The sequence below is a fragment of the Protopterus annectens genome, chromosome 2.part0, assembly GCF_019279795.1.
Source record: "Protopterus annectens isolate FY-2018-M chromosome 2.part0, PAN1.0, whole genome shotgun sequence".
Taxonomy (NCBI): domain Eukaryota; kingdom Metazoa; phylum Chordata; order Ceratodontiformes; family Protopteridae; genus Protopterus; species Protopterus annectens.
The window spans coordinates 1794995626-1795012535 of NC_056728.1; the positions used below are offsets into that span (position 1 = coordinate 1794995626).

At 39.7% G+C, this 16910-nt stretch overlaps 1 protein-coding gene across 3 annotated transcripts in view; it reads left to right on the forward strand.

Annotated features, from left to right (window-relative positions):
* ATP13A2 (ATPase cation transporting 13A2) overlaps nt 1–16910 on the forward strand; it is a 2158003-nt gene that overhangs the window by 668881 nt on the left and 1472212 nt on the right. For all 3 annotated transcript variants that reach the window (XM_044061825.1, XM_044061827.1, XM_044061826.1), the window contains exon 3: nt 10266–10433. In XM_044061825.1, the coding sequence (XP_043917760.1) occupies nt 10266–10433 (168 nt within the window). The remainder of the gene's footprint in view (nt 1–10265; nt 10434–16910) is intronic.

Here is a 16910-nt window from a genome sequence, read left to right on the forward strand (position 1 = left end):
ATTATGCTCACTTTAAACTATCATCAGTCCAATAATAAATTGCTCAGTTCCTGTCTTCCCTTAAACCACACTCTTGCTGTACCTGAACCTTATTCTGCATATGTTGTTCCCATAATTTCCATGTATTTATACGTAATTTGCTTCTTCCCTTTTCAAAAGAGCCCACTTCTTTTATCTGCTACAATATTCAGTACTTCAGATGCAGTTGGTTTAGACTTGATTACACCAATTAATTTTGATGTTATCCAGACTAATTATTCATGATGAATATTAAAATGATTAGGAACTGCATGATTTTGCTTTGTTTCCATGCAAAATACCGTAAATTACTGAAACAAAATGCTTTTTGGTTGTCTCCTGAAAGTCCATTTCAGTTTGGGAGTATATTTGCTTTGAGGACAGTGAGTAAAATGCTGTGGGGACCACTCCAGGTAGTTTTTGTTTGAATCATGGTTGTATGCCTCTGAATATTATTTGATTTTTCTGTGTTAAGCTAGTCGTACTACAACACTCAGTACAGTTCCTATCTTTGATAGCCTCATAGACTACTTTTTTTGGTGAGACCATGAAGAGAGAGAATCACCAGCTCTGACCTAGACTGTTTCTAAGGTCACTGTTCTGAAGTACAGGTAAAGAATCATTTGCATCAGCAATACCTTACTAACAATGGTTTTACCTCTGACCTCTCTTCCTATTAATGTAGATGGTAAGTGTATGTTCTTTATGGCCAAGTCCTACTATAATTCTATTCTGATTTCCCTTCCATCTGGTAGCTATTAGCTGCAAGGGTTGCATACTTTCTTCATTTGAGGATACAGCTATTGGCCAGAAGCTCCATTTGCTTCTTCTTGTTTGACACCCCATACACGATTCAAATCATTATTCTTCGCCATAATATATCCCTGCCTAGTTAGTATTTACCTAGTTTAGGCATTGTATGATACCATATTGTATGTCACAATGGTGATTTATCTATTTATTGCATTTGTTTACTGGGAAAGTCCACTGGGCCAGAAATGAAACCATTTTCAGTGGAGGCCCAGGGAGAAAAGATCCACATGTAATTACATACAAAGAAAAATTCTGTACAATCCATACAGAGTGTATAAGGTAGGGGGTAGTACATTAAATAAAGTAATAACTGTATACAATAATTTGGTAATTATTGACTGCTGAATGTTTAATGCATACAAATTTTGAGTATTATAGAACTTTGAAGCCTCTTCTAGATAGGTTACATATTTACCATACTGTTATATTTTAGCCACTGGAGGTTTATTAGAATTTTTTTTTTTGTGTGTGTGTGTGGAATGTTTAGCAGGGCCATCAATGAAAAATGGGTGATGCCAAGTTAGGCTGTCCTGTTATCGACTGAGTAAGCAAGTAGTTATAGCGTAGACATTTTGGTGGTGGGCAAGCATGCAGCAGTGCTTCTGTGAATTTATCAGGAGCTGTATCAGTCAGTAAATGGTGTTCCAGTGTTTCCACCAGAAGTAAGCACAGTACAGAAACAAATATGTGACTATAAAACCAGTGAAAATTACATACTTTCACAGTGGGAGGATGCAAGAACTCACTTCATTGAACTACTACTGTTTATTTTGCTATCTTAAAAAAAGTATTGAACATTTCTGTGATCTCCTTTTTTTTGTTTGGCGAGTTTGTTGTATTGGACACAGTTAACTGCAGTGGACTCTCCTTGATTTGGATTTGGTGGTGTTCCACTGTGGGCGTTTTGCTTGTGAAGACACATCCTAGCACGAATTATGACTTCACCTGCTGTACCAGTATGGAATGAGAATGGAAGACCAGAGAAGGATAACTCTCTAAAGAATGTACTTTATAAAAGCAGTAATCCACTATTAACTTTTATAGATTCATCTGAATATAATAATGAGGGAAATGCTGCCCAAGGGACTGATGAACTTTAGAAGAAAATTTAACAGCTAGAAAGGAAGTTGCAGATGTATAAGCGACTCCAGTGGCAGCGTTTAAGCTTTTCAGCCTACGTGGAGCTAGGGGTAGTATTGAAGGGTTTACGTATCCTGAAAATGCCAAGTTATAGAGGTACGTACCCAGAACTCCTAGCTAAATGGCAGCAACTGAACCTCAGACTAAGTGCAGATTATATGACCTTGATGAATGATTTCTTTAGTAATATGGAGAGTAATCTTATGGGAGAAATTAATTGCCTGGAAGATATTACATTGGATGCTTTATTTCATTCAGTAGCATCCAGTTTTCAACAAATGGTTGAAAGGTATTCCGTCTTTGACAGAAATCAAGAAATAAATAACAAATGGAAATGGTTAAGAGATGCTAATGATTTTAAATTAGGTCAGATATTTGCTTGGCCTAAAACTAATAGTGTTATTAACACTTAGAAACAGAAAAAAGGTGATTTAGATCAACTAGATACTTTCTCAGATGAGAAGGTAGAAAGAAATGTTAATCATCCTGTTTCTATGGTGACAACCAATGAAGAGAGCAGTATACATGCCTCAAATATATCCGCTATTGAAACGTTGGGTCGCAGTGACAGAGAACCCAACCAATCGGGACCCATTGAGCTCGCAAACAGGAACTAGTAGTACGGCTGGATTATTTGAAGAAAACGGAGCTTCAAATGTAAGAACTGAGCAGAATACACTTTTTTTTTTTTTTCTTAAGACAATTCAAACTGATGCCTATAAAGTTACTGGTAAAAATAGATGTAAAAACCAGGTCTACATCCAGGGGAAGAGCGACACAATGCTCGGAGGTGGCCAAGAGGAAAAACGAAAGCCCATTGACCAAGAACAAAATGGTACGTCAGAAATAGACAGCTGCAAAATGGAGAATATTGTAAATCTATCGAGTTACATCTTGCCTGATTTAGATATATTGGTTCTGAATAAAGGACTGCAATTTATACCAGGGTGTGGGGAAATTGTGAATGCTATTACAGATTTAAAGCTGTTCACCCACAATTTGAATTTGAAAATGTTATTCAAAGATTCTGGCCCATACACTAATACTGCTTGTAAAAGTAGTAGTACATTTATTCCTTATAGTTGTCCGATTTTGACAGCGTTCCATGATTTGTGTGAAGCTGAAATTAGGAATGTGTTTGAAAAAAAGAATGTACATAGATATCACAATTTAAGTCAAGAAGAGAGTGAAGCTCTGAGAAGGCTAGACAACAATTCTGACTTGGTTATTAAACAAGTAGATAAAGGAGGGGCTATTGTGCTGTTTGATAAAAGTCATTATATGGAATTAATGTAGGAATTCTTAATTGATGAAAAAACTTTCACATTGATAGATTTTGATAAAGTTAGAAAATGTATTTCAGATATGAATGTGATGATTTATGAGTTGCAGTTAGAGTGATATCACCTTAGAAGAATTCAGTTATTTCATTGTTCCTTGTCGTGTGTTACCTACCGTCTACCCATGATCTATAAATCCCTTAGGAACCTCCCCCTGAGGCCGATTGTCTCAGGGAGGGGTTCAATAATAGAACCTTTGTCCGTATATATAAAGCAGATTCATAGCAAGTACTTGCAGGAATGCAAGAGTTGTATAAAGGACTCAGTTGATTTTTTAATTACGTTATATGCTTGGTGTGACCAAAATAATGGGGTTCAGTTTTTGTTGGTAACTCTCTATATAAACTCTCTGTTTACAGTCATTCCAAATGAATGTGGAATAGAGGCTATTCAAGAGTTTTTGATTCTAAGTACTGATATGGCAGCAAGAAAAATAGGAAATATTTGTGAAATAATTAATGTAATTCTTACAAATAGCATTTTTCTATTTGATGGTAAACCATATTTGTAAACCTCGAGGGTGGCCATGGGTACTCCCATGTCAAATACTTATGCAAATCTGGTTCTAAACCAGTTGGAGAACAAGTATATTTATAATGAAAGAGGGTTTCTGGATACAAACTTATTGTTCTACAAAAGATATGTAGACGATTGTTTTCTTTTATGGAAAGGTAAAGAAGAGCTGCAGAATTTTGTAACCAACTTAGAAGATACCACTGATTTCTTACAATTTAAATTATGTTGTTCAAGCACAGATATAACCTACCTGGATATTTATTTAGAATTGGTTGAATGAAAATTGCATTCAAGTGTACATAAATCAGTACATGCAAATAGGTACAGGCATAGACGTAGTATGCATGCCCCCATACCTTCAAAGGCATTAAGAGCCAACTCTATAGGGTGAGTTGATGTAAATACTAACGAACAGACATATACTAATCAAGTGAAGGATATGATGGCAGAGTTTATAGAAAGTGGGTATGATAAGGAAAATGTTGTTAAAATTGCAAATGAAGTCTCGGAGAGAAGGTTAGATAATATGGCACCATTTTATGGTGAAACAAATTGTATCCAAAATGTAGATGGAAGGGAAAATGGTAAAACAAGATATGTGACCACTTTTAATACCAGGACAAAAAATATCATGTGAAAGAATTGGAATATTCTATCTATGTCTGAATTGAAGCAAATGATTACAGAGAGGCCCTACTTTGCTTATAGAAATGAGAAAAATCATAAGCAGAGATTATGCTTTAAGGATTTAAACTATGAGTAATAAGATCAATGCTTTCAGTAAGCAAGGAACTTTTCCTTGCTTGAACTGTAGTTGCTGTAAGGACATTACGACTGACAACCAGTTGACCCATCCCCGAACTTAAGTATGTATATAAATTTGAGTGTTATGCTAACTGTAATACAGACCAGATAATATATTTAGCTACATGCATAAAATGCCCTTGTTTTATGTAGGAAAAAGTAATAGGAGACTGAACACAAATCGGAGATTAAAAGGGGAGTTCAGTCTAATGCGCTGGCTAAACATATAGCTGAGAATAATAGTGAGCATACGTTTAGATTTAGAGCTATACAAGTGGTTAATAGGAGTAGTAGGGGGGTGATATGAATAATATTCTTGAAAATGTTGAATACTCTTGAATTGTAAGGTTACAAGCAGATGTTTATCCTGGTGTAAATAATGCTGTAAGTTTTTGAAGCCAGTTCTAAACAAGAAGCAACAGAAGTTGTTCTAATTGAGCTATTTTTCTGTGTGTTTTTTTATTGGTTGGCTGTGTCACATGTTTTTTATCAGTTCTTTAAATTGTGAGTATTTTAATTGAGTAGTATGAGCACTAAGGAACGGGAAACCTGAAAGCTTTGCTATTGTCATTCATAGGTTCATACTAGGCTATCTGCCCTGGGGCAATTATAAGCCTAGCCCGATTTTGTTTGGCTTACGCCACCCCTTGATTTGACTATACTGTGCCCTTTTTAAGGTTAAGTTTGCTGTGCCTCTGTCTAATAGTGACACGGAAGTAATCCCCGGGACAAACCTACGATCCCCCATCCACTCATCAAGATTCTTCTTGAAGAGATTCAGTGAGGTGCTCTGCCTAACATGAATTGGAATTCTATTCCAGAGCGAAGGGAGCCTCTGGGTTATGAATGTCTCTCCAGCAAGTTCTATTTATTTCAGTGCTGAGGTTCAAGTCCCTCGAGCGTGTGGCTCTGAGGGATTTAGATTTACTGAGGTGGAGCATGTCCATTAATTCTGGACTGGACATAGCTTTATAGGTCAGGCATAGATCGCCTCGAAGTAGGCAGTATGCAACTGAGTAGAGCTGGAGTTTTTTTAACCGAGCAGCATATGGCATCTATCTGAGTCCCTTGATCCTCTTGGTGAGGTACTTTTGGGGTCTTTCTAATTGCTGCAGGTGTCGAGTAAGGTACATCCCAAAAGGGGCATTGTATTCTATGATGGGCCTGATGAGGGATGAATAAAGGGGCATGATTATCTCTCTTGATCTAGATGTGAATCCTTTCATGATGAAGTGGGCTATGTAAAAGGTCTTTCTAACCACTTTGGCAATGTGGTTGTCAAAGGAGAGATTGCTATCAACTTGGGTTCCCAGATCCCTAATTACTTTCTCTGTACTCAATGGGTTACCGCCTATGTGGTAATTTGTGGGCACATTGTTTTTGCCAAAGGGTATGACTATACACTTTTTGGCATTTAGCTTTAGACCATGGCTCTGGCACCAGTTATCTGTCTCTGTGAGACCTTTTTGAAGGATGTTTGTGTCAGCTGGAGAGTTGATTATGGCACCTAGTTTGCAGTCGTCTGCAAACTTAGTGAGCCATAGTCCTCCCACGTTGGCCTGTACCTCGTAAAAGTATATACCGAACAAGAGCGGTCCCAGGACAGAACCTTGTGGGATGCCACTTGTGACCGGTTTTAGAGTCTGACATGGCTCCAGCAACTCTCACTCTGTGGGTTCTGTCTTTGAGCCAGTTTGCGACCCATCTTGTGACATAGGGGTTTATATTTAAGCTGGATAGCTTATCTATGATGCCCGAGTGGGGTATTGTGTCAAATGCCTTTGCTAGGTCCAGATAGGCTGTGTGGACTACCTTCCCTTCATCTATGGCTTTTGGTGACTGTTTCGAAGAAGTCAGCCAGGTTCAAAAGGCAGGATCTGCCTTTGACGAAGCCGAACTGGGTAGGATCTAGTGTCTGTAGGTCCCCAATGTCTTTGTTTATGAGCTCCATGATGATCCTCTCCATAGCCTTGCAGACTAAGCTAGTCAGGCTTATGGGGCGATAGTTTCCAGGGTCCGTAGAGGCTCCACCTTTGTGGAGTGGGACCACTGTTGCTGTACTCCATTCTGTGGGTACATATCCTGTAGTGAGGCTGAGATTGTACAGCTGTTTTATTTGAGGGATTAGTTCTTCTTGGATTTCATGTAGAACGCAACCCGGGACGCCATCTGGTCCCATGGAAGCAGTGTTTTTTGCTTTGGAGAGCGCAGCCTTCACCTGAGCATCAGAGATGTTTGGGAGGCAGCCCTCTGCCGGAATAGATACTTGCTCTTTTTTTTGGGGTGGAGGTGGTGGAGAAGTTTGCACTGAACCTGTCTGCCAGGATATTGGTGATGTCTGTGGGTTCAGTGTATTTTTTGTCATTTAGAATCAACTCAGAACAAATCTGGGAGTTGCATCCCAGGTTCCTAACATAACTGAAAAAAGCCTTATGATTGTCTTTAGTGTCCTGAGCAATTTTTCTCTCTAAGCTGGCCTTGGAGGATTTTATGAGGGATCGTAATTCTTTGCTAGTACTGATCAGAGATGCCTTCCCTATTAGGGATTTTGCACTATCATTTAGTATCTTCCTCCTCCTGTTGTACAGTTTATTTATGGCTGGGGTCCACAAGACTGGACGCCTGCCTTTGGATGTTTAGGTTTTGGTTTTGTTTGGGATAGCATGATCCATGCATTCCTGGAGATGTCCGTAGAATGCGTTTATATAGGATTCTGCAGTTTGGGCCGTAGTTTCCACTGGCCCTGGGGCCTTGAAGGATTCCACTTCGGTTTTGAGAAGTGAGAAGTTCGCTTTTGAGAAGTTTTTCACTGTGGTTTTCTGGGCTGGGGTGGGTCGGGATGTGGACATCCAGTGAAATTAATTTATGGTCTGATCTTACCAATGAGGGATATACTTCAGGTGTGGAGCATAGAGTCCCCATGTTGGTAATGATCAGGTCTAGTATGTTATCCCCTCTTGTGGGAGTGGTGACTAGCTGTTCCATAGCATTTGAGTTTATAATTTCCAGGAACCTTTGACTAAGGTGCTGGGGCTTGAGTAGTGCTCCCAGTCTATGTTTGGGTAGTTGAAGTCGCCCAATATAATGGTGTTTGGAGAGATCTTCATGTTCTCCAATGTTTTCAGGAAAGCCGAGTGGGATTCCTGACTTTGAGAGGGTGGTCTGTAGGATGCTATAAACTGAAAAGCAGTCTTGCCCACTGTTAGTTGCACATGGATGGTCTCCGATACTTCGTGCAATGCCACTAACCTGGAGGTGTGGATATCCTTGATAAATATGGAAACTCCCCCTCCTTTTGTAGTTTGGTCCAGGTTTTGGGGCCGAAAAGCATGATATGAGGTATAACCTGGTAGTGCTGGGGTGCTCTCTGGAGCCTTGAACCAGGTTTCTGTCACTGCACAGATATCGATGTTCTCCATATTGAGGAGAGCTTTGAGTGCGTGCATCTTGAGGTTAAGACTTCTGGCGTTTAGCAGCATTACCCTTAGTTTCTTGTTTCTTGTGCTGTCTATGGAGGTGGGTTTGACTTTTGTGCCTTGCCTAAAAAAGGCACTATGGGGGTGGCAAGAGCCTTTGCCAATATCAGAAAGCCCAGTGGTGACAGGTGCAAGCCGTCCCTAGCGAAGCAACGTGGCTTGTCGAGCATGTCATCCCAGGCTGACAGACACTGGATCCCCTTAGAATGATACCAAAATTTTAGTCAATTGTTAAAATCGATCATTTTGTCTTTGTACTGTGGCATCATTCTAGGTGAGGGTAAGATGCTGCTCAAGGTCAGGGTCATACCGTCCTGGGCTACATGATCAGAGAGCTCCTCTGTCTCTCTTCATGTAGTCCAGGGAGGTATGTCTCAGGTCTTTCACACCAGCATGTACAATGACTGAGTCATATTTGTATTTGCTTTGGAGTGACCTCAGTGCTTGGGTTATGTGGCGGATCCTAGCGCCTGACAGGCAGCTCACTGTGACCTTCTCTTTATTCAGCCTGGTGAGCGGGACGTCTGACAATAGTCACCTATTACTAGAGTATCAGGTGTGTTATTCAGCCTTAAGGGCTGTGGCTGCTTGGCACACTGACTTTGTGGGCTATGTGTTGTGCGTGTTTTGTTTTGGGGTAGCGTTTGCTTGGATGTCTGCTTTGGAGGTCTCTGTTGCTTAGGTAGATTTTTATTTAGAGCCTTCGAGTATGTTTTTGTGTATTTATGTGTTTGGTTCGCTGATGTGGTGGGACTATGTGATACTGGAATTGTGTTGTGTGAGGTTACCTTCTCCTCCTGACTGGTTTCACCAGTTTTGAGATGAGAGAGCTCAGCCTCCAGTTTGGCTATATGGTTGCATCTCTCACATATATTTAAACCTGTTTGGAGGAGGAGAGGGTTGTCCGTGTACATGAGACAGTTGTAACATTGCCTCAAAATTCCCAGATTCACCAGCTGGACTGGAGAGGAAACCATTGACTGACCTTTGGACATGCTAGAGTAATATAGGGAAACTGAATTAAGACGGACCAATAGGGGACAAGGTAATCGTAGAGAGTATAAGAGTAAGTTGTGCTTATGGTTTAATAGTGCTAATTTGTAAAATTACTTATTTGGACCAGTGAAGGGCCTTAGAATAAGAATATGGTGTTTAAATTGAGAGATAGAACAGTTCTAAGGGGAAAAGTGAAGAGCAGACTTTGTGGAGCCAGGAATAGTTTAAACCCAATTAGGCGGCGCTGCCCGTTGTTGCGCTATACACAAAAACGTGCAAAAGAGGGATTTAAGAGAGGAAGATCAAGGAGTTTGGAATTGACCCAAAATGGCCAATAAAACTACAGTTTCAAGTCAGTAACCACTCCCACAGGGGCAGGCTGCTCAATGTTTATCACTGCCACTGATGAACAGAGACTTCCCTTTAGCCCAAGCAAAAAATGGCTTCCAAGAAACTTAAACAGTTTAGAACAGCAAGCCTGTAACTGTACTTTTTTAAATCTCAGAAAAGTGGGAAAAAAGCAAGATTGTTTTGTTTTTTTGTTTTTTTCAGAGATAGCAGAGGTTCACAAGTATCAACAAGTTATAACAGTGCAGTAAATGACCCCACACTTGAGTGCTAGGCCAGAGACAGATAAAATGCAAGTTTTGAGAAAAAAAACGATTTTAAAAATAAGTGCAAACAGGAAATTCAGTAAACAGCTCTAGGTTGTACTCTAAATACAGTTACTAATGCAGAAATCAAGTTTAACAAGCCAGAAAATGCTCAAAGTAGGCGGCTATGCAGAAAAACTTAGCAAATCTGAAGAAAAATACTTAAAATCTCAAAAGTGGCTCCTTTCTTCTCTCAGCGTTTTCTCCTCTTGGTGGGTGCTTCACCAACAGCCAACAAGTCTGAAAAGACGCCAAAACCACATTGTTAATAATTTAAGTTGAAAAGTGTAGAGCGTTTCTGTGATCCTCTTTTTATTTATTTATTTTTTTTGTTTGGTGAATCAGAGAAGGATAAGACAGCTTTTTAAAACGGCACAGTGTGTTTGACATTGACTGTAACTGTTGAGTAGAAGCACCTGTGGAGTTAGTGTTTTTATACAGCAGTGTTTGTTAATGAACCAAATGACTTTGTAAGTGATGTTTGTAAATGTTTTGTGCTTTTTCTGCAGGAAGTAGCTGGATACCAAAGGGTAACATGGCGAGTCTGGCTCTGTCATTTATTTTCGGTGCTAACACTAGGATTGCTGCTACTTCTGTTCCATTGGAAACCAATTCTAGAGGTTCTGGCAAAATGTCGCCCTTGCCCTTTGCATCAAGCAGACTGGGTTGTCATCAAAGTGAGTATTGCATAGAAGTAAGGTTTTGTAGTACAGTACTTTTTCATTTACACTTTATTGCTATAGTATTTTAATGCATTAAAATTACACAGACTGCCACAGCTTGGTTCCAAAAAATAAATCCGTTTATCATAAGTTTCTTCATAAAACAGTACAAAAAGCATGAAATGTAGGCACATTAACTGCCTTTTGATAGTTTACACCTTGTATAGTTATAGCTCACCATTCTACCATTGTACTGTTTTCATGAGACATGATCATTAGTTATTTAAACATTCTTTTTTTATACTTACCTAGTTATCGACTATTTATAATAATCTAAACCAGTTTGACTTGGGCACAACATGACAAATAACGACCCAAATAGAGATTATATCTGCAGTTAGATGAAAAGATGGTAGTCTGACTTTATAATAGCATTCTGCTTTTATGCCTCTGAATAGAAATTCTGTACATATTTGCAATGACTTCTGAGTATTTCTTATTGCAAAGGCTCCGAATGTTCAAGGCAGTGGCTCAGGCAGAGGGACATATTAGCTACAGTTTGCAGTACTTGCAAAACCAAATAGCTAAATGCCATAGTTAAGAAACAGTATGAAATGTGAATAGTAACTGAGGAGAGGTGAACACGTAGGGGTGGCTGCATTGTACATCATTGAATAAGCATTTGGAAATGAATGCTGCAGCCTGAGCTTCATGCTTTCTGCAGTAGAACAGTTAAAATGCTTGCCCCTATGTTTCCTGAGAAAGACAAACCCCTCACAGCCCCATCATAGGGGACATCCCATCTCCACCTGAACATAACCCTACCCAAGTGAAAATTACATTTTTTCCTGTTATAAAAGCTGACATCACACTCTTATAAGGTTAAAGAAACAGTATTTGACAAAATCTGTTTCAATAACGTGAAATGGCAGACTTATTTTTCACAGTCCTAGTACAGGTCATGAACTAGTGAACTTTGCCATATGAGTAGTAATTACTTTATCTTGTATAAAGCTTATTTGTAGGGTGTGATCAGGAAGGAAGGTGCATACTGATTTATCCTCTCAATAGTATTTTTTCTGCAGGTTTATTACCACCCAGTTTAGTGCCATGCAGAGGGTGAGCCTTTTATATATTTGGCTTAGCTTCATGAAGCATTTGGATTAATACGTGATCATTTTTTTACCTTGTTCTTTATTGTGTGTCATTTTAAAGGCCATTTTTGCTAAACAAGCTCAATATTTTGAGTGGTGTAATTAATTATGCCACTAAGATGTTTTGTTTTGTAGATAAAAGTACTGGGATGTATGTATTTATATAGTTTGTGCCATCAGCATGTGCACGCTTCACATGGTTTTAGCAATTGTAGCCGTTCACATATCCCCTGTCATTTTGTTAATACAAGGATTGAGGCTGATTTCCCTTGCATTCGCCAGACTTTGCTTATTACAGTGCTTTGTCTCATCCTTCACACTACCCCTGAGAAAAGGGAGTAGTCCTAATTAATTTAAGCTTGTCCATGCTTCACTGCTCAGGATACTTGTTTAGCATGGGTTTCTGGCTGAATAAGCAGTGGCAGTGTTCCTTTGAACTGGTTTTAGCTTTCACATCCTGTGATGTTGTAAGTCTTGTATCTTATTTCTGCCTAGGTGCTTCTGTTCTTTCCCTCAGGGTCATCCATGCCTTGTCAAGTTATTTCTGTGTACATGATCTTCCATGGCTTTTCTGAGGCCATGTCTCCAGTTTTGTCATGTCTTGCTGGTATCACTTTAGTCCACAGAAATATCCTGTTTCCATCTTACTGTGTTGTTTTTCAGCAAGCTCCTCTTGTCGTTTTCTAGTTTCGGCAGAGAGTACATTGAATAGGAGTGCTTAAATCTGACTGCAAATATATAACAGACTTCATTCACAACTTCTCTGGTTGCCTTCTTTAAGCACTTGTACAGATTTATTTACTTTAATTCAACGTGTCTGTACAGCTTGTAACTGGTGTTAATTATAATTTTTAACAAAGGTATAAAGGTGCAAGAACAAAGATATTGTTACTTTGCAGACTGTGAAAACCTCCTTTGTCATTGTGTTGTGCAGAAAAACAATACACACTGCACGAAAGGTAGAACAAAATAGCATGCAAATCAAATTGAAATCATTTTTGGTACTCTTAAGAGATGTACTGTTTGGGAGACTTTGCATGTTAATGATTTAAAAACACATTCTGCTTGGCTTGATGGCATTTCTTTCCCTCCATAATTTTTTCCATGATTTTTAGGTTTAAGTGTCTGTACCTCTCTCTTCCACTGCAAAAGCGCTTCAGTGTACTGTGCCAGTGCCTGTCTCTCGTTTAAAATAATTTCTTAAAATTACAGTTCTGATAGGGTGAAAAGAGATGAAGCCACATAAAACTAAATTGTTCTTTTTCTGATGCTTTTTTCTCATTATATTTTTGAGAGGTTCCTTTGTTTTTGTGTAAGCCTTAAGCCATGCTCACATAGATGTATTCATCTTGTAATTGCCACTTTGTCAGGCAGAGTTTCCCCTGCAGATCAACACCTGAAGTGTCTTTTGATGGGCAGAGCTAAAGTTGGAGTCAAAATCTGGCACAGTTGAGAGGTACGCCTCTGGTCTCTCTTCCTAATAATTGTCGTATTTATATTTCCTGGGTAAACACTGACTCACAAAGGGGGGGGGGGTTCAGCCTTGAGCTTTTATACCTTACAGTCCACTTCCTACGGCCTATTGCACGTTCTAGGGCATTATTAATCTATCAGCAAACAGTACACCATGCAGTGTTGTATGTGGGTCAAAAGTAAAAAAAATAGTGCATTGTTTGCTGAGTGATTAATAATGCCCTAGAAGGTACAATAGGCCATAGGAAGTGGACTGTAAGATATAAAAGCTCAAGGCTGAACCTTGTGAGTCAGTGTCTACCCAGGAAATATAAATACGGCAATCATGAGGGAGAGAGACCAGAGGCGTACCTCTCAACTGTCCCAGATTTTGACTCCAATTTTAGGTCTGCCCATCAAAATACCTTCTAAAGCTTGTGACTTTTACAGAAAAGATTGTGAATTACACTTTATAACTGTAATTATTGTCCTTATTTATTGACTTGTTTTATTTCAGAAAATGTATTTTAATTCACATTCTGTTCTGTCAATGACGCAAATTGATAGTACTAATATTTCAAGTTTCTTAAACTTCCTGATTTGTTGAGGGCTATGACCAGATGAGTAATTACAAAGAATCCCAATTTGCTTTTGGTAAGTTTCCAAGTTGCAGAAATCTTCTGGAGAAGTAGGCTTCCACAGAGTTTTTCCACTCTAACCTCCTTGTGCTTATTGTAGTGGAACCACAGACATAGCTAGGAAATCTGAACCTGTCCTCTTCCTATTTCCAACACTTTCTTTTCAGGGACCAACAGTCCCATTCACAAGCGTTAAAACTTAACTTTTATTACACCGAAAAATACAAGCATTAAAACTTTAAAAACATTTACTTTTTAAGTATATAAGGATATCCTTACATTGGATATTATTCCCAATTCAGATTTAGTTGTTTTTCTTTTGGATTTCCCGTGCAGTAGTGTTTAGTATGCATGGGGATTAGCCACAGAGATATGCCCCTGTGTACCAACTCCTAGAGCTTGCCAGATGTGCCAGCTTCTCTGTAATACAGGGATGGATGCATGCATCTTGGATAAAGGCAGCTGTCCACCTATGCCATCTTCATTTCTTTTTTCCTGCAAGCTTATGCTGTATGTTATTGAGAAGTTCAGAGAAATGAACAGTTCTATCACCACACTTCCTGACAGCTTTCTTCAGAAAACTAAGTACGCCACTGAGGAGTCTTTTCTATTGCTGAATTGTAAAACTTGAGTAGTGAATGATTTTGAGGGAAAACTTTATGTCCTTCCTTAGATCACTATTGTAGTATTCCAAACTGTTGTGTTACCTTGCTGGATAATATGGAAATCGGGGCAGGGTACTGGAGCCAAAGTCTTACATAGAACCATATGTTCAACATATGGCCTAAGCCTACAGGTATGAAAATACATAAGCAAAAGTGTGAATGTAAAACCTCAAACTATATCTGACTGCCAGTTTGATGGCAGGTCTTGCATCCATCAGTCTGTTCTACACCTGGTTGTTTGTACTGTTGGCCTTCACTAGTTCAGATAAGTGCTGTGTTGGTGAACCTAATTTAATATTGGTGTTTATAACTTTATTAAATGTCAGCTAGGAGTGGAAGTGTGATTACCATCAGCAGTGTCTCCACTCCCAGTGCCTGTTATGTATAGGTGCAGAGCACATTTATAAGAATTGTACGATTTGCCAGTCTTTTGTACTTAAAACCTTATGAACATGACTTTCTTCCCTCAGCACATACTTGGAAACCCATCACCTTAAGGACCTCTCACAGGCTAAGATGGTGGACCCTTCTGCCCCTGATGTCCTGCCTATTCCGAAGATGAAATTTAAGAGGTCTTTGTCTGACGTTATGCTTGCCCATTCAGACTCTGACATGTCCACTGAGGTCTCTGAACCTGCGGTAAGCCAGACACCTTCTCAGATGTCTGCTACTGAGACCCTGCCAGAGGCTGCTATGGCATCTGAGGTTTGCACTTCTAAAATGACTGATGCTACCAACACTGATGAGAAAGGGGAAAACCATGTAATTATCTCTGAAGGACTCAAAAGTATACCACAAAGTTTAGTTAGAGAGTAAAGAAGGAAATCCATTAGTAGATATTACAGGTAAAACTCAGCCCAGGCCTACCTTTCAAAATGCAGACACTGCAAGTTGTACACATAGTTGTACACAGATGCTTCAGATGTTCTGTGGGGGCATGGATAAGCTCCCTCAGAGTTCAGAGCTAGTGGTTACCAAATCTGAAGTCAGAGCATATCAACCTGAAGGAGATGTGGGCACTGGTTCACGTCCTACTGATGTTCTCCCACTCCTGGGTCCTAGGACCTCTGAGAGTTTTCACAGGCACCACTGCAGTCATGTGGTAACAACTAAGGGGAACCTGATCTTATGAGCTTTGCAGACTTTTGGTGTTGGATCAGCCCACAAAAGTAAACCTTTTGCCTCAAGCTGTTTTCATCCCATTACAGGACAATGTCCTGGCAAATTTTCTAAGCAGATCAAAGGAAGACCCTCATTTATTTGTTTTATTTATTTAAAAATTTTTTTACTGGGAAAGTCTGATTTGGAATGAGCCAATTTTCAGCGGAGGCCCATGAAGAAACACTCCAGATGCATGTCTTTGTAGTGTGGGAGGAGACCAGAGCACCTGGACGAAACCCACATGAACGCAGGGAGGATATGCTGACTCCACACAGAAGGCACCCCAGCTGAGAATCGAACCAGAGAACCTCTTGCTGTGAGACGACAGTGCAAATCACTGCATTGTCCATGACTGGATGCTGAACAGGGAGGTCTCTCTAGACCGTCCACAAATAGGTTATCTCACAGATAGACTTATTTGCCTCCATCCACAACAAACAACTTCCTTTTTTCTACTTCTTGTCCTCAAGCATGGAGAATGGATGCCATATCCTTTCACTGGAAAGGGAGGATCCTATATTCAGAAAAGCACAAAGGTTCCAATATTCCTTCCTACCACTTCTGCTTCTTCCAAAGATCTTACTAAAGATCCAGAGTAACAAACCAAAGATCCTACTGGTGACTCTTGGCCAAGACAGCATTGAATCTTCCTTCTCTACCGCCTGTCTAGTGGTTAGCACAAAAAGTTACCTTACACTATGGACTTGTTCACACAACAGAAGAGCTCAGTTCTTCACTCCAACCTGTCATCTATCAACCTGACATTATGGGTGATGGGATTCTGATTCCTTCCAGTTTTTTGAGGGCATTGTTCGGGTTCTCCAGGAGGCAAGAAAACCTACTACTCTGAAATTTTACATAGTTAAATGGAAAAGATTTTCTGTTTGATGTAATGCTGATAAGCAGGACCTATACATACAGATGCTGCTATTGTCCTGTTTTATTTATGTGAGCTGTCGCAAGCTGGTTTGGCATACTTCTCAAAGAACATCTCTTGGCCATTTCTGCTTTCTTACCTCTTGGCCGTCCTCCTCTGTTTAGACTGGAGGTAAAACAGTTTCTTGGGACCTTAGCATTGTTCTTGAAAAGTTCATCTTTCCTCCATTTGAGTAAGCAGTTTCTGCTTCACTCAAATTCTGTACTTTGATAACCATACTCGTATTTGCTCTTACCTCAGCTAGATGAGTCTCTGAGCTGCAGGCCCTGATAGCATCCCCTCCCCTACTTATCTTCCATAAGGACAGTGAGTCTTTGAGGACCAGTTCCCCTTTTTTGCCTAAAGTGGTAAATGAACTATCCCTTAATCAGGCCATCTATCCCCATATTTTCTTTTCTAACCCACAAAGTAAGGGTTTGTCAGTGCTGCACTCACTGGATGTGCATAGACAGCTCAGATTCTACTTGTCAGTCCACAAGACTGAA